General features: G+C 42.1%; 1 protein-coding gene across 1 annotated transcript in view; it reads left to right on the forward strand.

Annotated features, from left to right (window-relative positions):
- The first annotated feature begins 429 nt into the window (after positions 1–429).
- The window catches only part of LOC120046110 (guanine nucleotide-binding protein subunit alpha-13-like), a 39,132-nt gene continuing 14,772 nt past the window's right edge, over positions 430–24,789 (forward strand). The window contains exons 1-2 of the mRNA XM_038991069.1: positions 430–741; positions 10,793–11,019. Coding sequence (XP_038846997.1) covers positions 459–741; positions 10,793–11,019 — 510 coding nt within the window. The 5' untranslated portion in view covers positions 430–458. The remainder of the gene's footprint in view (positions 742–10,792; positions 11,020–24,789) is intronic.

Here is a 24,789-nt window from a genome sequence, read left to right on the forward strand (position 1 = left end):
ATATAAACTGGTTACCAACATAATTAGAGCAGTAAAAATACATGTTGTCTTACCCATGGTATATGGTCTGATATACCACACCTGTCAACCAATCAGCATTCAGGGCTCGAACCACCCAGTTTATAATATATTGTCAAAGCACACTTCCTGGTTGTAGAACAGAGATGGGCTTGGCCCTCTATGTGTGTTTAGTTGTATCTCCATTAGCTTTTTCAGAAGCAGCAACTTCTCTTCCTGGGGTCCACAAAAAAACATGACAAGATAAAAAACACTCATACACTGATAGTCACACAAATAATGTGCGTTTGTGTGTGAACGAGCTGCCTAGCGAAAGTGGTGTGTGTCACATGTAGTACATTGAATTGGAATAATTATATTTCTATAGTGTAGTCGCGTTTCCGCGCGCCTCACATGAACGAGCAAACCCTCTCCCGTGTATCGATGAAGCTGGTTGAAACATGGCGGACTTCCTGCCGACCCGATCCGTGCTAAACCAGTGCTTCCCAGTTTGCCTGCTTACCAGCACCGAGGTTGAACAGCTGAGGAAATCTAAAGAGATTGACAAAAGTCTTTCCCGAGACAAAACCTACGCGGAACGACTAGTTAAGATACTTTTACTGGGCGCGGGCGAGAGCGGCAAGTCCACTTTCCTCAAACAGATGAGGATCATCCACGGGCAGGACTTCGACCAGCAAGATCGTGAAGAGTTCCGGGCAACAATTTACAGCAATGTTATCAAAGGTAACTAGGGAGAACTTCTACGGGACTAAAAAGCTACACGAGTTAACATTCTGGACTCTTCTTTCGAGCCCTAGTGAAAGTTGAGTGGTAAAAAAACTTTTGAGCGAAGTTTACATTATATGTAAGCGTGGAGCTGCTCGCTGAACTTAGCAGCTAGATTAGTTAGCTTGGGGTTTAACGTTAGCTTCAGAACTACAATTAAACATTCACAGTTTAGTGGATGAACGCCAGTGTTTATGACTGTTGTCGGCTAGTATGAGAGTGTCTCAGCTTTTAATGTAAAAGGGCCATTTTATGTTATAACTAGTTAAATCTGATGCACACTGATGTGAAAAGGTCATTAGGACGCCTCTTTTAGAAAGTGTTAACCTATTTCCTGCTGTCAACTCTTCAGTGGCGAAGCCGCATAAAGATGTCTGAATTCAGATGACATCATTGTTTTACCACTATACTCCAGTATATGTCGGTATTCATGTCATAAGAAGAAATTCCCCTCGACCACGCCCACAAATTGGGGAAAACAAACGGTATTCCACATTGACCCCATTGTAAAACATAAATAAAATAAAAAGCCTACTTAGTCATCAATATTTAATTCTACAGAAATAACAAAACATGCCGAAAAGCTGTCAAAAATCCCGACCCACGGTTCGGAATGCTCCCACATAGGGAAATACAGCCTGCGAGAAGAGCCCTTTGGCTTCAAGCGTAAATCATGGTCCAAAGACGCTGACTGAGACACAATATTTTGCAGTCCCTCCAGGATTTTGTGATGTAAAATAAATATGTATTTATGCGGGAAAAAATGCTTGATTTTTTTCAGCAGCATTTCTTTGAAATTCTTCGATACATTTTGCGATGGGTTTTTTTCACGTTCATTTCATATAAAGCAATAAAGTCATATGTGCTCAGTTTTAGGACGATTTTACGCAGAATACATAATACAAAAACAATTATAAACATTTGAAGTGCTCAATTTTGTTTATTTTCCTGAACAGCAATTTTTCTGAACAAAAAAGGTGTGGAAGCTAGCTCAGATTTCCAACATATATATATTTTTAAAAACGCATGCCCCTTTAATCTGTAAATAGTATAAAATATTAAACTAGGACAAAATAAACACCTGGGGTCCAATCTGCAATTAAGACATATAATATCTCAAGTTCATCTTCCATGAAAACAATTAGAGACAAATTTCTCTTTTCGGATGTTTCTGTAACGGATGTGAAATGGCTAGCTAGTTAGCGGGTACGCGCTAGTAGCGTTTCAATCAGTTACGTCACTTGCTCTGAAACCTAGATGTAGTGTTGCCCCTTGCTCTGCAAGGGCCGCGGCTTTTGTGGAGCGATGGGTAACGATGCTTCGTGGGCGACCGTTGTTGATGTGTGCAGAGGGTCCCTGGTTCGCGCCCGTGTCGGGGCGAGGGGACGTACTAAAGTTATACTGTTACATTGATGCTGTTGACCCGGATCACTGGTTGCTGCGGAAAAGGAGGAGGTTGAAAGGGGGGTGAGTGTAACGGATGTGAAATGGCTAGCTAGTTAGCGGGTACGCGCTAGTAGTGTTTCAATCAGTTACGTCACTTGCTCTGAAACCTAGATGTAGTGTTGCCCCTTGCTCTGCAAGGGCCGCGGCTTTTGTGGAGCGATGGGTAACGATGCTTCGTGGGCGACCGTTGTTGATGTGTGCAGAGGGTCCCTGGTTCGCGCCCGTGTCGGGGCGAGGGGACGTACTAAAGTTATACTGTTACATTGATGCTGTTGACCCGGATCACTGGTTGCTGCGGAAAAGGAGGAGGTTGAAAGGGGGGTGAGTGTAACGGATGTGAAATGGCTAGCTAGTTAGCGGGTACGCGCTAGTAGCGTTTCAATCAGTTACGTCACTTGCTCTGAAACCTAGATGTAGTGTTGCCCCTTGCTCTGCAAGGGCCGCGGCTTTTGTGGAGCGATGGGTAACGACGCTTCGTGGGTGTCAGTTGTTGATGTGTGCAGAGGGTCCCTGGTTTTACAGAGATTTTAAAATGGAAAAGCTGACAAATTTCTCTGTGCTTTGAGCAGCGCTCTCCATAGACAGACTGGGGAAAGCAGAGTGCCGACCACCCTACTAAAGCCAAGGTTAGCGGAGTAAAAGTTTGAGTAATACGCCGCTCACCTTGATTCTTTCAGCGCTTGTCACAGTCTTCCCTGCTACCACTTCAGTCATGGTGATCTGCCGCTGCTGTGCGATCTGTTCTGACATTCTCATGTGCTTTGCTGATTCCAAGTGACTGTTGATTTTCGACTTTCTCTTGTGTTCCAGCACAATGTTGCACGGAGTGCAAACCAATTTCTCCCCACTTTCATGTAAAACATTTGGAAATTGTTTTGCACGGTCTTTAGCTGTTATTTCTGTTGGCAAATGAGATTGACTTCTGTTCTATGTACTGCCTGTCAGCCATCTTTGCACGTGAATACGTTGACAGGCCAGGGGGAAAAACGTTGTTGCCGTGGTTGGATTGGGCCATTTTCCACGGTAACAGTGCAGTAGTTGGTCAAAATTACTAACCCGCTTTTGAGTAATGCGCTAAAAGTACGGGGTTCGTCAAAATTGCGAGGTCTCGCATTATATGCACTGATTTGTTGATTTTTGCATTGAATTATGTGATCGCGGAATCCTGGAGAGACTGATTTTGGCTTCCCATTGTGACCTAGCTAAGCGGCTCTGATACCACCATCTGTGGGGGACGCACAATTCCCAAACAGCGTTCCCCACAGATCCCAAACAGCGTGTCCTCTATTCATTTAAATGTGTTGACAGTTGGAGAAATTGCTTGAGCTGCGCTCAGAATTAGTAAAGTATGAACTAACTAATTTATAATAAATAAAAACATTCGGAAATATCACATTTACATAAGTATTCAGACTCTTTCCTCAGAACTTTGTTGAAGCACCTTTGGCACCGATTACAGCCTTGAGTTTTACTTGGTATGATGCTACAACCTTGGCACACCTGTATTTGGGGAGTATTCTTCTCTGCAGTTCAATCGGGTTCAAGTCCGCACTCAGGCTGGGCCACTCAAGAACATTCAGAGACTTGTCCCAAAGCCACTCCTGCGTTGTCCTGGTTGTGTGCTCAGGGTGGTTGTCCTGTTGGAAGGTGAACCTTCGCCCCAGTCTGAGGTTCTTAGTGCTCTGGAGCAGGTTTTCGTCAAGGGTCTCTCTGTACTTTGCTCCGTTCATCTTTCCCTCGATCCTGAGTAGTCTCCCAGTCCCTGACACTGAAAAAGATCCCCTCAGCATGATGCTTCCTCCACCATTCTTCACCGTAGGGATGGTATTGGCAGTGGTGGGAAAGTACTACATTCTCATACTTGAATAAAAGTAAAGATACCTTTAATAGAAAATGACTCAAGTAAAAGTGAGTCACCCAGTAAAATACTACTTGAGTAAAAGTAATTAGTTTTAAATATACTTAAGTATCAAAAGTAAAAGTATGAATAATAAAAACATCCTTATTAAATAAACCAGACAGCACAATTTTCTTGTTTTTCTTTTTTACGGATAGCCAGGGTCACACTCCAACACTCGGACATCGTTTAAAAACAAAGCATTTGTGTTTAGGGAGTCCTTCAGATCAGACTCAGTAGGGATGACCAGGGACGTTCTCTTGATACATGTGCGAATTGGACCATTTTCTTGTCCTGCTAACCATTCAAAATATAACAAGTCATTTTGGATGTCAGGAAAATGTATGGAGTAAAAAGTACATAATTTGTTTTAGGAATGTAGTAAAGTGAAAGTTGTCAAACATATAAATAGTAAAGTACAGAGAGACCCCAAAAAACTAAGTAAAAAAAAAAAAAAAAAGTACTACTTAAGTACTTTACACCACTGGGTATTGGCCAAGTTATGAGCGGTGCCTGGTGTCTTCTAGACGTGACGCTTGGTATTCAGCCAAAAGAATTCCATCTTGATATCATCAGACCATAGAATCGTGTTTCTCATGGTCCGAGTCCGTTGGGTGCCTTTTGGCAAACTCCAAGTGGGCAGACATGTTCCTTTTTTACTGAGGAGTGGCTTTCATCTGGCCACTACCATAAAGGCCTGAAATGCTTACTTACAGGTCCTTTTACAACAATGTAGAGAAAATAGAAATAGTGACACAAGGAATAAATACACAGTGAATAACAGTAACTAATAAAATAACATGTCTATATACAGGGATTAACAGCGTTACGAGGTAATTGAGGAAGCTATGTACATATAGGTAGAGTTAACGTGACTAGGCAACAGGATTGATAATAGATTGTAACAGAAATATATGTTGTGAGTGTGTGTGTCGTCAGTATGCGTGTGTGTTGGTGTAAGTGTGCGAGTCCGGTGTGTGTGCATAGTCAATGCAGGAGATTTGGTGCAAAAAAGTGTATGCGTCTGTTGTGGTGGCAAGGTATGTACTGTGTGTGTGCATAGTCAGTGCAATAGTTTTATTTTATTTTTAAATGTATACATAGTATTTTTGCACTTTAATGCATACGTGAATTTTTATTGTTACAGAGCAGGCGTCATCATGCCCTGTGTATACAAATGTAAAACAAACAGGGGTCTATCCCCCTTGAGGTTCTTGAAAGAGCAGCCAAGGAAGAGAAGAAGTCCATTGGAGCAGCAGCAAGGGATGAACAAATAGACTGAATGACACTGAAGAGGTACAGAAAACAAACATGTACCTGTTTGAAAGAGAGGCGGTGACAGAGTAGCAGAGGAACACAAGGTCTTATCTGATGACATGAAGTCTGAGCTTGATAAAGAGAGGTGATGACAGAGTAGCAGAGGAACACAAGGTCTTATCTGATGACATGAAGTCTGAGCTTGATAAAGAGAGGTGATGACAGAGTAGCAGAGGAACACAAGGTCTTATCTGATGACATGGAGTCTGAGCTTGATAAAGAGAGGTGATGACAGAGTAGCAGAGGAACACAAGGTCTTATCTGATGACATGGAGTCTGAGCTTGATAAAGAGAGGTGATGACAGAGTAGCAGAGGAACACAAGGTCTTATCTGATGACATGGAGTCTGAGCTTGATAGAGGCAATGACAGAGTAGCAGAGGAACACAAGGTCTTATCTGATGACATGAAGTCTGAGCCTGATAAAGAGAGGCGATGACAGAGTAGCAGAGGAACACAAGGTCTTATCTGATGACATGAAGTCTGAGCCTGATAAAGAGAGGCGATGACAGAGTAGCAGAGGAACAGCAGGTTTTCAAATCAAATGTTATTTGTCACATGCGCAGAAAACAACAGGTAGACCTTACAGTGAAATGCTTATTTACAAGCCCTTAACCAACAATGCTTTATGAAGTTTTAATTTAAAAAAATAAAAATAAGTGTTAAGTAAAAAAAAAAAATAGAAAAGCAAAGTAACAAATAATTAAACAGCAGTAGTGAAATAAGCGAGGCTATATACAGGGGGTACTGGTACAGAGTCAATGTGCGGGGGCACCTGTTAGTTGAGGTAATATGTACATGTAGGTAGAGTCAAAGTGACTATGCATAGATTATAAACAGAGAGAGGCAGCAGTGCTAAAGAGGGGTCTGGGTTTCCCTTTGATTAGCTGTTCAGGGGTCTTATGGCTTGGAGGTAGAAGCTGTTAAGCCTTTTGGACCTAGACTTGGCGCTCCGGTACCGCTTGTCGTGCGGTAGTAGAGAGAACAGTCAATGACTACGTTGGCTGGAGTCTTTGACAATTTTTAGGGCCTTCCTTTGACACTGCCTGGTGTAGAGGTCCTAGATGGCAGGAAGCTTGGCCCTAGTGAAGTACTGGGCAGTACGCACTACCCTCTGTAGTGCCTTGCAGTTGGAGGCCGAGCAGTTGCCATACCAGGCAGTGATGCAACCAGTCAGGATGATCTCAATGGTGGGGCTGTAGAACCTTTTGAGGATCTGAGGACCCATGCCAAATCTTTGAGGGGGAATAGGCTTTGTCGTGTCTTCTTCACGACTGTCTTAGTGTGTTTGGACCATGATAGTTTGTTGGTGACGTGGACACCAAGGAACTTGACGCTTTCAACCTGCTCCACTACAGCCCTGTCGATGAGAATGGGGGTGTGCTTGGTCCTCCTTTTCCTGTAGTCCACAATCATCTCCTTTTTCTTGATCACGTTGAGGGAGAGGTTGTTGTCCTGGCACCACACGGCCAGGTCTCTGACCTCCCTATAGGCTGTCTCATCGTGGTTGGTGATCAGGCGTATTACCACTGTTGTCATCAGCAAACTTGATTATGGTGTTGGAGTGAGTGAACAGGGAGTAAAGGGGGGGACTGAGCATGCACCCCTGAGGGGCCACCGTGTTGAGGATTAGTGTGGCGGCTGTGTTGTTCCCTACACTTACCACCTTGGGGCAGCCCGTCAGGAAGTCCAGGATCCAGTTGCAGAGGCATGGTGTTTAGTCCCAGGGTCCTTAGCTTAGTGATGAGCTTTCAGGGCACTATAGTGTTGAATGCTGAGCTGTAGTCAATGAACAGCATTCTCACATAGGTGTTCCTTTTGTCCAGGTGGGAAAGGGCAGTGTGGAGTGCAATAGAGATTGCATCATCTGTGGATCTGTTGGGGTGGTATGCAAATTGGAGTGGTTCTAGGGTTTCTGGGATAAGGTTACCTTAGTGTTCTTGGGCACAGGGACTATGGTGGTCTGCTTGAAACATTGGTATTACAGACTCAGACAGGGAGAGATTGAAAAGGTCAGTGAAGACACTTGCCAGTTGGTCAGCGCATGCTCGGAGTACACGTCCTGGTAATCTGTCTGGCCCTGCGGCCTTGTGAATGTTGACCTGTTTAAAGGTCTTACTCGCATCGGCTACTGAGAGCGTGATCACACAGTCGTCCGGAACAGCTGGTGCTCTCATGCATGTTTCAGTGTTACTTGCCTCAAAGCGAGCATAGAAGTAATTTAGCTCATCTGGTAGGTTTGTGTCAATGAGCATCTCGCAGCTGTGCTTCCCTTTGTAGTCTGTAATAGTTTGTAAGCCCTGCCACATCCGACGAGCTTCAGAGCCGGTGTAGTACGATTCGATCTTAGTCCTGTATTGATGCTTTGCCTGTTTGATGGTTCGTCGGAGGGTATAGCGGGATTTCTTATAAGCTTCCAGGTTATAGTTCCGCTCCTTGAAAGCAGTAGCTCTACCCTATAGCTCATTGCGGATGTTGCCTGTAATCCATGGTTTCTGGTTGGGGTATGTACTTACAGTCACAGTGGGGACAACGTCATCGATGCACTTATTGATGAAGCCAGTGACTGATGTGGTGTACTCCTCAATGCCATCGGAAGAATCCCGGAACTTATTCCAGTCTGTGCTAGCAAAGCAGTCCTGTAACTTATCTGATAACATGGAGTCTGAACTTGATAAACATATTAGAGGTCGACCAATTATGATTTTCCAACGCCGATACCAATTATTGGAGGACAAAAAAAGCAGATACCGATTAATCGGCCGATTTTTAAAATGTATTTGTAATAATGACAATTACAACTACTGAATGAACACTTATTTTAACTTAATATATATAATACATCAATAAAATCAATTTAGCCTCAAATAAATAATGAAACATGTTCAATTTGGTTTAAATAATGCAAAAACAAAGTGTTGGAGAAGAAAGTAAAAGTGCAATATGTGCCATGTAAGAAAGCTAATGTTTAAGTTCCTTGCTCAGAACATGAGAACATATGAAAGCTGGTGGTTCCTTTTAACATGAGTCTTCAATATTCCCAGGTAAGAAGTTTTAGGTTGTAGTTATTATAGGAATTATAGGACTATTTGTCTCTCTACCATTTGTATTTCATATACCTTTGACTATTGGATGTTCTTATAGGCACTTTAGTATTGCCAGTGTAACAGTATAGCTTCCGTCCCTCTCCTCGCTCCTCACTGGGCTCGAACCAGGAACACATCGACAACAGCCACCCTCGAAGCAGCGTTACCCATGCAGAGCAAGGGGAACAACTACTCCAAGTCTCCGAGCGAGTGACGTTTGAAACGCTATTAGCGTGTACCCCGCTAACTAGCTAGCCATTTCACATCGGTTACACCAGCCTAATCTCTGGAGTTGATAGCCTTGAATTCATAAACAGCAGAGCTGCTGGCAAAATGCACGAAAGTGCTGTTTGAATGAGTGCTTACGAGCCTGCTGGTGCCCACCATCGCTCAGACTGCTCTATCAAATCATAGACTTAATTATAACATAATAACACACTGAAATACGAGCCTTAGGTCATTAATATGGTCGAATCCGGAAACTATCATCTCGAAAACAAAACATTTATTCTTTCAGTGAAATACGGAACCGTTCCGTATTTTATCTAACGGGTGGCATCCATCAGTCTAAATATTCCTGTTACATTGCACAACCTTCAATGTTATGTCATAATTACATAAAATTCTGGCAAATTAGTTCGCAATGAGCCAGGCGGCCCAAACTGTTGCATAAACCCTGACTCTGCGTGCAATGAACGCAAGAGAAGTGACACAATTTCACCTGGTTAATATTGCATGCTAACCTGGATTTCTTTTAGCTAAATATGCAGGTTTAAAAATATATACTTCTGTGTATTGATTTTAAGAAAGGCATTGATGTTTATGGTTAGGTACACGTTGGAGCAACGACAGTCCTTTTTCGCGAATGCGCACTGCATCGATTATATGCAACACAGTACACACTAGATAAACTAGTAATATCATCAACCATGTGTAGTTATAACTAGTGATTATGATTGATTGATTGTTTTTTATAAGATAAGTTTAATGCTAGCTAGCAACTTACCTTGGCTTCTCGTGAGGCAGGTGGTTAGAGCGTTGGACTAGTTATCCGTAAGGTTGCAAGATTGAATCCCTGAGCTGACAAGGTAAAAATCTGTCATTCTGCCCCTGAACAAGGCAGTTAACCAACCGTTCCTAGGCCATCATTGTAAATAAGAATGTGTTCTTAACTGACTTGCCTAGTTAAATAAAGGTGTAAAAAAAATAAAAAATAAAAAATACAACAAAAAAACGGCAAAATCGGCATCCAAAACTACCGATTTCCGATTGTTATGAAAACTTGAAATTGGCCCTAATTAATCGGCCATTCCAATTCCGACCTCTAAAACATATCAAGTATTGGCACGTAGAAACAACATCACTGTCCCAGACAGCTGGTCAGGACTTATTCCACATTTTATTGAGTTACAGCCTGAATTTTCTTACTGATCTACACACAATACCCCATAATGACAAAGTGAAAACATGTTTTTTGGAAATGTTTGCACATTTCTTTTACATTTAAATACAGAGATATCTCATTTACATAAGTATTTACACCCCTGAGTCAATACTTTGTAAATGCACCTTTTGGCAGTGATTACAGCTGTGAGTCTTTCTGGGTAAGTCTCTAAGAGCTTTCCACACTTGGATTGTGCAACATTTGCCCATTCATTTTTTTAATTTTTTTTATTATTGAAGCAAAAACCTAGCCATGAAGTCCGAGAACTCCGAGACACAATTGTGTCGAGGCACAAGTCTAGGGAAGGGTACCAAAAAATGTCTGCAGCATTGAAGGTCCCCAAGAACACAGTGGCCTCCATCATTCCTAAATGGAAGAAGTTTGGAACCACCAACACTCTTCCTAGAGCTGGCCGCCTTGCCAAACTGAGCAATCGGGGGAGAAGGGCCTTGGTAAGGGAGGTGACCAAGAACCCGATGGTCTGAATGCCAAGCGTCACGTCTGGAAGAAACCTGGAACCATCCCTACGTTGCAGCATGGTGGTGGCAGTATCATGCTGTGGGGATGTTTTTCAGTCGCAGGGACTGGGAGACTAGTCAGGATCGAGGGGAAAGATGAACAGAGCGAAGTTCAGAGAGATCCTTGATAAATTTGCAAACATTTCTAAAAAACTGTTATTGTGTGTAGACTGAGGGGGGAAATATATTTTTTATCCATTTTAGAAAAAGGCTGTAACGTAACAAAATATCATCGACCCCCATCAGAGAGTTTCTGTGTATGGTCGTTGTTGTTAACTATCAACTCTATCTGTCCTCTTCAGGTGTGCGTGTGTTGGTGGACGCACGGGAGAAGCTTCACATCCCCTGGGGTTCCCCTGACAACCAGGTGCACGGAGACAATGTGATGTCTTTCGACACACGGTCTGCGATGATGGCGAACGGCCAGGTGGAGACAAGCGTGTTTCTCAAGTACCTGCCCTCCATCCAGGTCCTGTGGGCCGACAGCGGAATACAACACGCCTACGACAGACGCAGGGAGTTCCAACTGGTTAGTACACACACCCCAGTACACACACACACCAGGGTTTCCGTTATCCGTCAATTGCCGGCTTATTCATTGCTGGAAATACCAGTCAATGGAAATATATTTGACTGTCATGCTTATCGGGCTACAGGTTAATTTGCATTATTTAGTGGAATTAAATTGGCCTGTGTGTTTTTGTTAGTCATGTATCTTATTTATCCAACACAACTATCACACGTGCACAGCATACAGACCCTATTTTGAGCGAGATATTTCCAGCAGCTCCTCAGCTGATTGCCTTTGGTTCTGCAATGAATGTGTTTTACTCCATTCTAAATGCAATTGCGTGTTAAATAGTTTTGGTGCATGATGAAAAAAATAGCTACTATTTTATTTCTCAACTGGTAATTGAAGCGCGCCTCCCATTCACCATTCAAGTGCGGGCAACAGTCTATCAGTGTGTCACCACCACTTTACAGATGGAAGTTGGAGGCGTGTCTTACCTTACTTCAAAGTATGCTATAGGCAAAATCAGATCATGGAAATGGGGAGCCATTTCCTTTTTAAAGACTTCATAGGCCACTCAGCATTAAAGAGCGATATTAGCGGGTAAGGCCCTGCGATAGACTAGCGTCCTGTCCAGGGGGTGTGCTTGTACATCAAGCTGCCTCGCTACAGAAACAGGAGATAGACTAGCGTCCTGTCCAGGGGGTGTGCTTGTACATCAAGCTGCCTCGCTACAGAAACGGGAGATAGACTAGCGTCCTGTCCAGGGGGTGTGCTTGTACATCAAGCTGCCTCGCTACAGAAACGGGAGATAGACTAGCGTCCTGTCCAGGGGGTGTGCTTGTACATCAAGCTGCCTCGCTACAGAAACAGGAGATAGACTAGCGTCCTGTCCAGGGGGTGTGCTTGTACATCAAGCTGCCTCGCTACAGAAACAGGAGATAGACTAGCGTCCTGTCCAGGGGGTGTGCTTGTACATCAAGCTGCCTCGCTACAGAAACAGGAGATAGACTAGCGTCCTGTCCAGGGGGTGTGCTTGTACATCAAGCTGCCTCGCTACAGAAACAGGAGATAGACTAGCGTCCTGTCCAGGGGGTGTGCTTGTACATCAAGCTGCCTCGCTACAGAAACAGGAGATAGACTAGCGTCCTGTCCAGGGGGTGTGCTTGTACATCAAGCTGCCTCGCTACAGAAACAGGAGATAGACTAGCGTCCTGTCCAGGGGGTGTGCTTGTACATCAAGCTGCCTCGCTACAGAAACAGGAGATAGACTAGCGTCCTGTCCAGGGGGTGTGCTTGTACATCAAGCTGCCTCGCTACAGAAACGGGAGATAGACTAGCGTCCTGTCCAGGGGGTGTGCTTGTACATCAAGCTGCCTCGCTACAGAAACGGGAGATAGACTAGCGTCCTGTCCAGGGGGTGTGCTTGTACATCAAGCTGCCTCGCTACAGAAACGGGAGATAGACTAGCGTCCTGTCCAGGGGGTGTGCTTGTACATCAAACTGCCTCGCTACAGAAACGGGAGATAGACTAGTGTCCTGTCCAGGGGGTGTGCTTGTACATCAAGCTGCCTCGCTACAGAAACAGGAGATAGACTAGCGTCCTGTCCAGGGGGTGTGCTTGTACATCAAGCTGCCTCGCTACAGAAACAGGAGATAGACTAGCGTCCTGTCCAGGGGGTGTGCTTGTACATCAAGCTGCCTCGCTACAGAAACAGGAGATAGACTAGCGTCCTGTCCAGGGGGTGTGCTTGTACATCAAGCTGCCTCGCTACAGAAACAGGAGATAGACTAGCGTCCTGTCCAGGGGGTGTGCTTGTACATCAAGCTGCCTCGCTACAGAAACAGGAGATAGGCGCAGGAGCCTATGAGCTGTTCCAGCTCGCACAAACCAAGGCTCATGCAAGGCTACTCACACAGCGACTGGGATCAGCGACTCTGCAAACGGCACCGACTCAGACGAGGCAGAAAAGCTAACACAAGTTTTGGAAAACGCCTGTTACGTCTTCGCACGTTGTAGGAAAGACATATTGTTAAAACATTTAACAACTGCTTGAAGTTCTGAGCCAACCTGGATACTAAGGAGATCCTGAGGGAAATCGACAGGTACCAACAGCTTTATGCTATGGAGGAACAACATACTCCATCGTGGGAAGATCCGGCTACCTCACAAAAGAACTCTAACCTAACGATTTACTTACCGTTGAAGTAGAGGCTAGGGCTCTTGCTGGAATCCATGCAACACTTAAAGTTTTGTGAGGAGGTAGCAGGGTTGAGGGGGAGCTTGGAGTTGAGTCAGAGTGAAATTCTCATGTTCCAAAGAGAGAAGGTACTCACAGCCAAGGTAAAAACCCTCAATTCCAACCTGGATTGTCTACTCAGGGAAAACAAGAGTGATGAGGGAGTTGCTACTAGACATACAAACCCGAAGCATGGAGGAAAATCGAATATTGTCTGGAATTCCTGAGGACGGATCCAATAATCCAGAAGGGGGCGATCAGAGAGTTCATGCAATCAACCTTGAAACTTGCTCTAGAGACTGTAAACGAGGTGGCTTCCCACCGAGTGCAGAGACTTGGAGCTCAGAGCGACAAGACCAACATTTGAACGCTACCAACAAAAGGAGCTGATCAATAGCAGGGGAAGACAGCTTAAAGGGACCAAATTCTGTCTCAATTACCAATTTCCCAGAGAGATAAACGAATGTCGCAAGAGGCTGTATCCTGTACAGAGGCATCAGAGGGAGAGGGGTAAGCGTGCCTTTCTCATTGTGGACAAACTCTTTATAGACGGACAGCTCTTCCAAAACAACTCCATAACACCATGGTCAGAAAATGGGGCCCAAAAATATCTGAACACTATGAAGTTGATACGCGCACACACACACTCAATTACACACACTCAATTACACACACTCGCTTACACACACTCGCTTACACACACTCGCTTACACACACTCGCTTACACACACTCGCTTACACACACTCGCTTACACACACTCGCTTACACACACTCGCTTACACACACTCGCTTACACACACTCGCTTACACACACACTCGCTTACACACACACTCGCTTACACACACACTCGCTTACACACACACTCGCTTACACACACACTCGCTTACACACACTCAATTACACACACTCAATTACACACACTCAATTACACACACTCAATTACACACACTCGCTTACACATACGGACACACACACACTCAATTACACACACTCGCTTACACATACGGACACACACACACTGGCTCTCTTCTCACTCTTTTCCTCTTCTCTCCCTCCTCTCTCTCTGTCTGTCAAACTTTTCTATGATTTTAGTTTTTTTGTTTGTATGTCTTTGTTTACATGTTTATTTGTTTACAACAAGCAATGGGAAGATATCAGAGCAGGGACGTTGAGGAATACAAACATTGTATGGAAAACATTTGTAATGTAGTGAAGCCATCTCTACAGCAATGCAAGGTCTCTTTCTTAATCATGTGAATTTTCCATTGCTATGGAAATGCTGGGATGTGTTTTTCCATGAACATGTTTAATTTAATTATTATGCAACTATGATGGTGATAAGATATGGATTACAATTATCATCATGAATATTAAGGCTATACTCGCTTCATGTTACACACACACACACACAACCATGCAAATTGGCTGGGTTATTATTTATTTAGACATCACACATTATAGTCTTACTAATTATCCAGACATCCTATACAGTGGCAAGAAAAAGTATGTGAACCCTTTGGAAATACCTGGATTTCTGCATAAATTGGTCAAAAATGTGATCTGATCTTCATCTAGGTCACAACAATAGACATAACAGTCTGCTTAAACTAACACAAACAATTATACGTTTTCATGTCTTTATTGAACACACCGTGTAAACATTCACAGTGCAGGGTGGGAAAAGTATGTGAACCCTTGGATTTAATAACTGGTTGAGCCTCCTTTGGCAGCAATAACCTCAACCAAATGTTTTCTGTAGTTGCGGATCAGACCAGCTCAACGGTCAGGAGGAATTTGGTGGACAGAGCCTAACATTCTCCTGCAAAATGTCTTGATTAACTTCACTAGGGTAGGGGGCAGTATTGGTAATTTTGGCTGAAAACCGTGCCCAAATTAAACTGCCTGCTACTCAGCCATAAAAGCTAGAATATGTAACGTAACAAAATATGTATATTTGGATAGAAAACACTCTGAAGTTTCTAAAACTGTTTGAATGATGTCTGTGAGTATAACAGAACTCATATGGCAGGCAAAAACCTGAGAAAAAATCCAACCAGGAAGTGGGAAATCTGAGGTTTGTAGTTTTTCAACTCTTGGCCTATCGAATACACAGTGTCTATGGGGTCATATTGCACTTCCTAAGGCTTCCACTAGATGTCAACAGTCTTTAGAACCTTGTTTGATGCTTCTACTGTGAAGTGGGGGCGAATGAGAGGGGAATGAGTCAGAGGTCTGCCAGAGAGCCACGAGCTCAGTCTCGCGCGTTCACGTGAGAGCGAGGTCTGTTCCATTGCAATTCTACAGACAAAGGAATTCTCCGGTTGGAACATTGTTGAAGAATTATGTAAAAACATATCCTAAAGATTGATTCTATACTTCGTTTGACATGTTTCTACGGACTGTAATATAACTTTTTTGACTTTTCGTCTGTACTTTCCGCTGGACTTACATGCGCGTCGTGAGTTTGGATTGTGTGCTGAACAACAAGGGGGTATTTGGACATAAATGATGGACATTACCGAACAAAACAAACATTTATTGTGGAACTGGGATTCCTGGGAGTGCATTCTGATGAAGATCATCAAAGGTAAGTGAATATTTATAATGCTATTTCTGACTTCTGTTGACTCCAACATGGTGGATATCTGTTTGGCTTGATTTGTCGTCTGAGCGCCGTACTCAGACTATTGCATGGTTTGCTTTTTCCGTAAAGCTTTTTTGAAATCTGACACAGCGGTTGCATTAAGGAGAAGTGGATCTAAAATTCCATGCATAAGTTGTATCTTTTAGCAATGTTTATTATGAGTATTTCTGTAAATTGATGTGGCTCTCTGCAAAATCACTGGATGTTTTGGAACTACTGAACATAACGCGCCAATGTAAACTCAGATTTTTGGATATAAATATGAACTTTACCGAACAAAACATACATGTATTGTGTAACATGAAGTCCTATGAGTGTCATCTGATGAAGATCATCAAAGGTTAGTGATTCATTTTATCTCTATTTCTGCTTTTTGTGACTCCTCTCTTTGGCTGGAAAAATGGCTGTGTTTTTCTGTGACTTAGCTCTGACCTAACATAATCGTTTGTGCTTTTGTCGTAAAGCCTTTTTGAAATCGGACACTGTGGCTGGATTTACAACAAGTGTATCTTTAAAATGGTGTAAAATACTTGTATGTTTTGAGGAATTTTAGTTATGGGATTTCTGTTGTTTTGAATTTGGCGCCCTGCAGCTTCACTGGCTGTTGACGAGGTGGGACGCTACCGTCCCACATACCCTAGTGAGGTTAACTTGGGAATTCATTTCTCCGTCTGATAGCAAGCTGTCCAGGCCCTGAGGCAGCAAAGCAGCCCCAAACCATGACGCTCCCTCCAACATACTTTACAGTTGGGATGAGGTTTTGACGTTGGTGTGCTGTGCCTTATTTTTCTCCACATATAGTGTTGTGTGTTCTTTTCAAACAACTCAACTGTAGTTTCATCTGTCCACAGAATATTTTGCCAGTAGTGCTGTGGAACATCCAGGTGTACTTTTATAAACTTCAGATGTGCAGCAATGTATTTTTTTGTACAGCAGTGGCTTCTTCTGTGGTGTCCTCCCATTAACACCATTCTTGTTTAGTGTTTTAAGTATCGTCGACTCGTCAACAGAGCTGTTAGCATGTTCCAGAGATTTCTGTAAGTCTTTAGCTGACACTCTAGGATTCTTCTTAACCTCATTGAGCATTCTGCGCTGTGTTCTTGCAGTCATCTTTGCAGGACAGCCACTCCTAGGGAGAGTAGCAACAGTGCTGAACTTTCTCCATTTATAGACTATTTGTCTTACCAGGGACGGATGAACATCAAGGCTTTTAGAGATACTTGTGTAACACTTTCCAGCTTTATGCAAATCAACAATTCTTAATCGTCTGAGATCTCTTTTTGTTCGAGGCATGGTTCACATCAGGCAATGCTTCTTGTGAATAGCAAACTCAAATTTTGTGAGGATTTTTTTTATAGGGCAAGGCAGCTCTAACCAACATCTCCAATCATGTCTCATTGATTGGACTCCAGGTTAGCTGACTCCTGACTCCAATTAGCTTTTGGAGAGGTCATTAGCCTAGGTGTTAACATACTTTCCCCAACCTACACTGTGAATGTTTAAATGATGTATTCAATATAGACAAGACAAATACAATCATTTGTGTGTTACTAGTTTAAGCATAATATGTTTGTCTATTGTTGTGAATTAGATGAAGATCAGATCAAATTTGATGACCAATTTATACAGAAACCCAGGTAATTCCAAAGGGTTCACACACTTTTTCTTGCCACTGTACACTCACTAAATCACATCCAATATCACACACACCAACCTACTCATATCTACTACACACACACATCTTGACTCAATTGTCTAACATCTGTGGCATTGGCAAACAGGCAAGGGAATCAAATAAATATTGCTAAAACCTGTTTCTTGAATTCTAAACATCGGACATTTTGTAGCGGTCTTTATATGTACCACAGGAGAACCAGAAATGAAGAGCGACACCACGGCTGTTTTGGCTTTAATGTCGATCTACAATAGTATTGTGAAAAGACAGGACAGGAACACATCAGTCTCCAGTGCACCATCTGACAAGTTGTTCTTTCGCTCTGTGTTTTCTCGGACTCACACAATCACATTCATACATAAAGCCATAATGTATACTATAAAATAATAACCAGTCCTTAATACAAAGAATGTATCATCTTAATTCTTAGACAATAGAACCATACCTGCAATAGTATTATGAAAAGACAGGACAGGAACACATCAGTCTCCAATTCACCATCTGACAAGTTGTTCTACACAGGAGCATGAAGAAAGGTAAAACACATATCCTGTCTCACATCCCCAATACATTGCTAGGTGCTTTCAGTGTTGAGTTGTTTTAGTTTAATACTGTCATTCACAAAAACACTGTAATACAAACAAGCTACAATGTGAAATCGCCTTTTTCCCCCATTCAGACCTTAGAGGGCTAAAACTACATCTCTCATAATGCAATGCTAGCATCAGTCGGCAGCTCAGCTAACCGTTTGCGTCACAGAAAAGCATGCTAGCTAGCAACAGCAATACTTTTTAGCACTCTGTAAACTATATCAATAACAACAATAAAACTCTGAAAGTTACATGTTTCAATGGTCTCTCACTCCCTTATAACAATATCTACAGCATTAACCTTGGTGTTTTATTTCTTTCACATTATGGAATTCTACAAAGGAGTAATCTGCAACACATACCTTTCTGTGTTTTCTCGGACTGAGGAGAACGGGAGCTACGGGTGGTACCAGGGTGTTAGTAGGTGACGAAAGCACCCAGATGAAATAAAATACATTTAATGAAATAAAACCCGAAGATGTTAATATCCTTCAGCTACTGTAGCTGCCTACCTAACATCAACAGGCAGCACTAGTAGCGCAACAATTAAAAATAGACGCCAAAAGTAAAGTTCCTGGCGATCATAGCGATCTGACTCCCCCCTTCTGTCTGAACTTGGAATATTCCTGTTCGCGGGCTTGGGCCACTGACCCCCAACCTGGTTGTTCTGTTCTGCGTTGTGTACTATTCTAATAATTTGAAGTTTGATGGAATAACCATTTTAACTGCCATTTGAAATCTCTATTTTTGACTGTCATTTTTACCTCTTATGGCAGTAACTTTACAAGCACTAATTATGGTAAATTTAGACTGAGAATAGTATCTAGTTATGGTAAGGGGTGAAATAAGGATAGCCAGTTATAATTGTAACGGATTAGCAGATTATAAGAAGAGATCAGTCTTTACAAGGCTAGAAGAAAAGGAATATAACATATATACTGTTTACAGGAAACTCACTCTACATCCTTAGATGAAGTTGCGTAGGAAAAGGAATGGGATGGTCAAATAATTTTCTGTCATGGACAAAGGAACCCGAAAGGTGTGATATTAACAAAAATGTTGATCCTAATGTGCAAATAGTCAGGAATGATTCACTAGGAAAGTGGATCCTTTTAACTGATTCGGTCATTAATCTATAATATGGTCCAAATCCGGATGATCCATACTACTTAATAAATATTTATACCAATGTATTGAACTTACAGGCAACAAACGATCAAATCATCATGGTGGGAGACTATAACACAGTGTTCAGTACCTCAATGGACCGTAAAGTTAATCACTCTACATACTATCATCACCGTGCTCTTAAGGAAATCACAAATATTATGGACACATTAAAACATTCTGGATATTTGGAGACTAAAAAACCCTGACCTAGTGAGATATACAGTGGGGAGAACAAGTATTGGATACACTGCCGATTTTGCAGGTTTTCCTACTTCCAAAGCATGTAGAGGTCTGTAATTTTTATCATAGGTACACTTCAACTGTGAGAGACGGAATCTAAAACAAAAATCCAGAAAATCATATTGTATGATTTTTAAGTAATTAATTTGAATTTTATTGCATGACATAAGTATTTGATACATCAGAAAAGCAGAACCTAATATTTGGTACAGAAACCTTTGTTTGCAATTACAGAGATCATACGTTTCCTGTAGTTCTTGACCAGGTTTGCACACACTGCAGCAGGGATTTTGGCCCACTCCTCCATACAGACCTTCTCCAGATCCTTCAGGTTTCGGGGCTGTCGCTGGGCAATACGGACTTTCAGCTCCCTCCAAAGATTTTCTATTGGGTTCAGGTCTGGAGACTGGCTAGGCCACTCCAGGACCTTGAAATGCTTCTTACTGAGCCACTCCTTAGTTGCCCTGGCTGTGTGTTTTGGGTCGTTGTCATGCTGGAAGACCCAGCCACGACCCATCTTCAATGCTCTTACTGAGGGAAGGAGGTTGTTGGCCAAGATCTTGCGATACATGGCCCCATCCATCCTCCCCTCAATCCAGTGCAGTCGTCCTGTCCCCTTTGCAGAAAAGCATCCCCAAAGAATGATGTTTCCACCTCCATGCATCACGGTTGGGATGGTGTTCTTGGGGTTGTACTCATCCTTCTTCTTCCTCCAAACACGGCGAGTGGAGTTTAGACCAAAAAGCTCTATTTTTGTCTCATCAGACCACATGACCTTATCCCATTCCTCCTCTGGATCATCTAGATGGTCATTGGCAAACTTCAGACGGGCCTGGACATGCGCTGGCTTGAGCAGGGGGACCTTGCGTGCGCTGCAGGATTTTAATCCATGACGGCGTAGTGTGTTACTAATGGTTTTCTTTGAGACTGTGGTCCCAGCTCTCTTCAGGTCATTGACCAGGTCCTGCCGTGTAGTTCTGGGCTGATCCCTCACCTTCCTTATGATCATTGATGCCCCACGAGGTGAGATCTTGCATGGAGCCCCAGACCGAGGGTGTTTGACCGTCATCTTGAACTTCTTCCATTTTCTAATAATTGCGCCAACAGTTGTTGCCTTCTCACCAAGCTGCTTGCCTATTGTCCTGTAGCCCATCCCAGCCTTGTGCAGGTCTACAATTTTATCCCTGATGTCCTTACACAGCTCTCTGGTCTTGGCCATTGTGGAGAGGTTGGAGTCTGTTTGATTGAGTGTGTGGACAGGTGTCTTTTTATACAGGTAACGAGTGGAGAACAGGAGGGCTTCTTAAAGAAAAACTAACAGGTTTGTTGAGAGCCGGAATTCTTACTGGTTGGTAGGTGATCAAATACTTATGTCATGCAATAAAATGCAAATTAATTACTTAAAAATCATACAATGTGATTTTCTGGATTTTTTTAGATTCCGTCTCTCACAGTTGAAGTGTACCTATGATAAAAAATTACAGACCTCTACATGCTTTGTAAGTAGGAAAACCTGCAAAATCGGCAGTGTATCAAATACTTGTTCTCCCCACTGTATGCCTAGTTTCCTGAATCATGTCACAAATGATATTTTAAGAGGAAGCTAAATATTTTAAGCAGATGTTCTATTTTCTGTCTTCTACTCACCCACTGAATGACAATTTCTGTAAGGAATTCTTTCCAAATAATAAAAAATTGGAAAATGTAACAAATGTACAAAGAAATCAGTGCAAAGGCCAAATTAGAGGAATAACTTTGAGGCTATTAAATACTTTCAGTCTGGAAAAACCCCAGGGCTTAATGGCATACTGGAAGAGGTATATAAAGCCCTTTTTTTATACACTCAAAGCTCCATTTATTAACTTGTTTTAACTACTCCTATTGAAATTGTAGTCTGTCAGGTACTCAGCAGGAAGGTCTGATTTCACTATTATTAAAATGAGTCCTTTTACACTTCAATGTTGTGTAGAAAAAATACTAGCGAAATCATAGCACTTATTATTAAAAAGGTTTTAACAGGTATTGTTCATCCTGATCAGACAGGTTTTTTTACGTGGATAATACATTGGGGATAATAGTGGGGCAAAAAAGTATTTAGTCAGCCACCAATTGTGCAAGTTCATCTTCACGTTTCATCTTCAATGCCCTTACAGGCTTCTCTCATCTTTTTAAGTGGGAGAACTTGCACAATTGGTGGCTGACTAAATACTTTTTTGCCCCACTGTATATGATAACTAGTAGAAATAATACAACATGAAACATTTAAGAAGCTAGGCCTGGTATTTATAGCAGCTTTTTTTAAAGGACTATGATAAAGTAAGACTGGATTTTATTTATAAATGCTTGGATTTGTATAAAATCTGTTATAAAATGGGTAAAAGTAATGTATAGCAACCCCAGGTGTAAAATAGTAAATAGCAGCTTCTTCTCAGAGTTTTGAGGTAAACAAGGGTCTATTCGTAATGGGAATCTAAATGCAAGCTATTAAAATCAGATCAAACAACAAAATTAAAGGATTAGAAATCCAAGGCTTAAAAACAAAGGTGTCCATGTAGGCCGATGACTCAAGTTCTTTATTAAGTCCGCAAGCTAGATCCCTACAATATCTCTTTGAAGAAATTTTCTGGACTCTCTGGACTAAAACCTAATTATGGTAAGTGTACAATATTACGTGTTGGATCTTTAAAAGATACAACTTTCATTACCCTGTAGTGTACCTAGAAAATGGTCTGATGGTGAAGTAGACATACTTAGTATTCACTTCACAAAATATATTAATGAGCTCTCCACAATGAATTTCAATAGAAAAGTAGTAAAAAATAGACAAGCTCCTGCAACCATGGAGAGGTAAATACCTGTCTCTTTATGGAAAAGTTGCACTGATTAACTCCTTAGCCATATCTCAGTTTAGTCACTTATGGTGCTGCCTACTCCTGATTCATTTTTCAAATCCGTGGGGCAAAAGATATTTAGCTTTATCTGGGATGCTAAACCAGACATGCTAAAGCGTGCCTATCTATATAATCAATATGAACTGGGTGTGTTGAAATTATTAAATATAAACCTTAAAGCACTAAACCTTAAAGCTTCAAATATAAAAGCACTAAACCTTAAACCGTTCGCTGCCTGACTAGCATCACAACCCTGGACGGTTCCGACCTAGAATACGTGGACATCTATAAGTACCTAGGTGTCTGGCTAGACTGCAAACTCTCCTTCCAGACTCATATCAAACATCTCCAATCCAAAATCAAATCTAGAGTCGGCTTTCTATTTCGCAACAAAGCCTCCTTCACTCACGCCGCCAAACTTACCCTAGTAAAACTGACTATCCTACCGATCCTCGACTTCGGCGATGTCATCTACAAAATAGCCTCCAATACTCTACTCAGCAAACTGGATGCAGTTTATCACAGTGCCATCCGTTTTGTTACTAAAGCACCTTATACGACCCACCACTGCGACCTGTATGCCCTAGTCGGCTGGCCCTCGCTACATGTTCGTCGTCAGACCCACTGGCTCCAGGTCATCTACAAGGCTATGCTAGGTAAAGTGCCGCCTTATCTCAGTTCACTGGTCACGATGGCTACACCCACCCGTAGCACGCGCTCCAGCATGTGTATCTCACTGATCATCCCTAAAGCCAAAACCTCATTTGGGCTCCTTTCCTTCCAGTTCTCTGCTGCCTGCGACTGGAACGAATTGCAAAAATCTCTGAAGTTGGAGACTTTTATCTCCCTCAACAACTTTAAACATCTGCTATCCGAGCAGCTAACCGATCGCTGCAGCTGTACATAGTCCATCGGTATATAGCCCATCCAATTTACCTACCTCACCCCCCATACTGCTTTTATTTATTTACTTTTCTGCTCTTTTGCACACCAGTATCTCTACTTGCACATGATCATCTGATGATTTATCACTCCAGTGTTAATCTGCTAAATTGTAATTATTCGATTTATTGCCTACCTCCTCATGCCTTTTGCACACATTGTATATAGATTCTCTTTTTTTCTACCATGTTATTGACTTGTTTATTGTTTACTCCATGTGTAACTCTGTGTTGTTGTCTGTGTCACACTGCTATGCTTTATCTTGGCCAGGTCGCAGTTGCAAATGAGAACTTGTTCTCAACTAGCCTACCTGGTTAAATAAAGGTGAAATAAAATAAAAAAAACTTGAAGAAAAGTTCATCTATTGTTTAAAAATTGCCTTTTTGCCTTTGTGCAGATTGCCATGTCTCATTTTCAATTAATCAAATCTCTTTTTCAAACAAGCATTGCAGAGCTAGTTACAATTTCAATTTCAGCCCTCTGAAAAGAGAGAACAAATATTATGGTGAACTCAAATGTGCTGGTTGAAAAAATACCTGTTTATGGAAAATATGTTTGAAAAGGGTATTTTGTTTTTTAAATGATATTGTAAATTGGAATGGTAGTTATGTCTTTCATGGAGTTATCAAAATTGTATGGGAAGGTCTGCTCAATCCAAGATTACAACCAATTGATTACAGCATTATCCCAAAAAATGGAGGAGACAGGTAGTAGTGGGAGGAGCTAGGGAACTGGTCTGTCTGCCCAATATAAAGGATCAAAGCTGGCGTAGGATTTTTTTTTTTGCATAAATGGGAAAGTATACCAGTTTTATTTGAGGACCAGAATGTTGACAGCTGTGCCATACAGATTGAAAAATAGTTGGGAAGAGATGTTTGATGTACCTATTCCATGGTACAGGGTGTATAAGTTGATTATAGGTAAAATGGCACAAGATTCAAGACTTTGTGCTTTTCAGCTAAAATTATTGTACAGAATTCTTGCCACCAACAAAATTGTGAATATTTTGGGCATACAATCATTGCAGCTCTGCAGATTTTGTTGTGAGGATACAGAATCAATAGACCATTTGTTTTGGTATTGCCCTCAGGTAGCATGTTTCTGGTCTCAGGTTCAGGAATGGCTGAAAAAGCATAATATAAATCTAAAATTGATCCATGAAATAGCAGTGTTGGGTGATCTGGAGAGACCTGGTCAGTCAATAGGTGGGATGGGCTGAGGTTTGGGATGTGGAATAGAAGACAAGTTGGAGTGGAGTTGAATGACTGTCAATGAAGATAAAAGTTAAAAATAAAGTTTGAAAAATAAATAAATAAAAGTAAGTTTGAATGACACTGAGGGGCAACGTTGTTACATCTAATGCCTGTTTGCCTGAGGCTGATGGCGCGTAGGTG

The sequence above is a fragment of the Salvelinus namaycush genome, chromosome 4, assembly GCF_016432855.1.
Source record: "Salvelinus namaycush isolate Seneca chromosome 4, SaNama_1.0, whole genome shotgun sequence".
Lineage (NCBI taxonomy): Eukaryota > Metazoa > Chordata > Actinopteri > Salmoniformes > Salmonidae > Salvelinus > Salvelinus namaycush.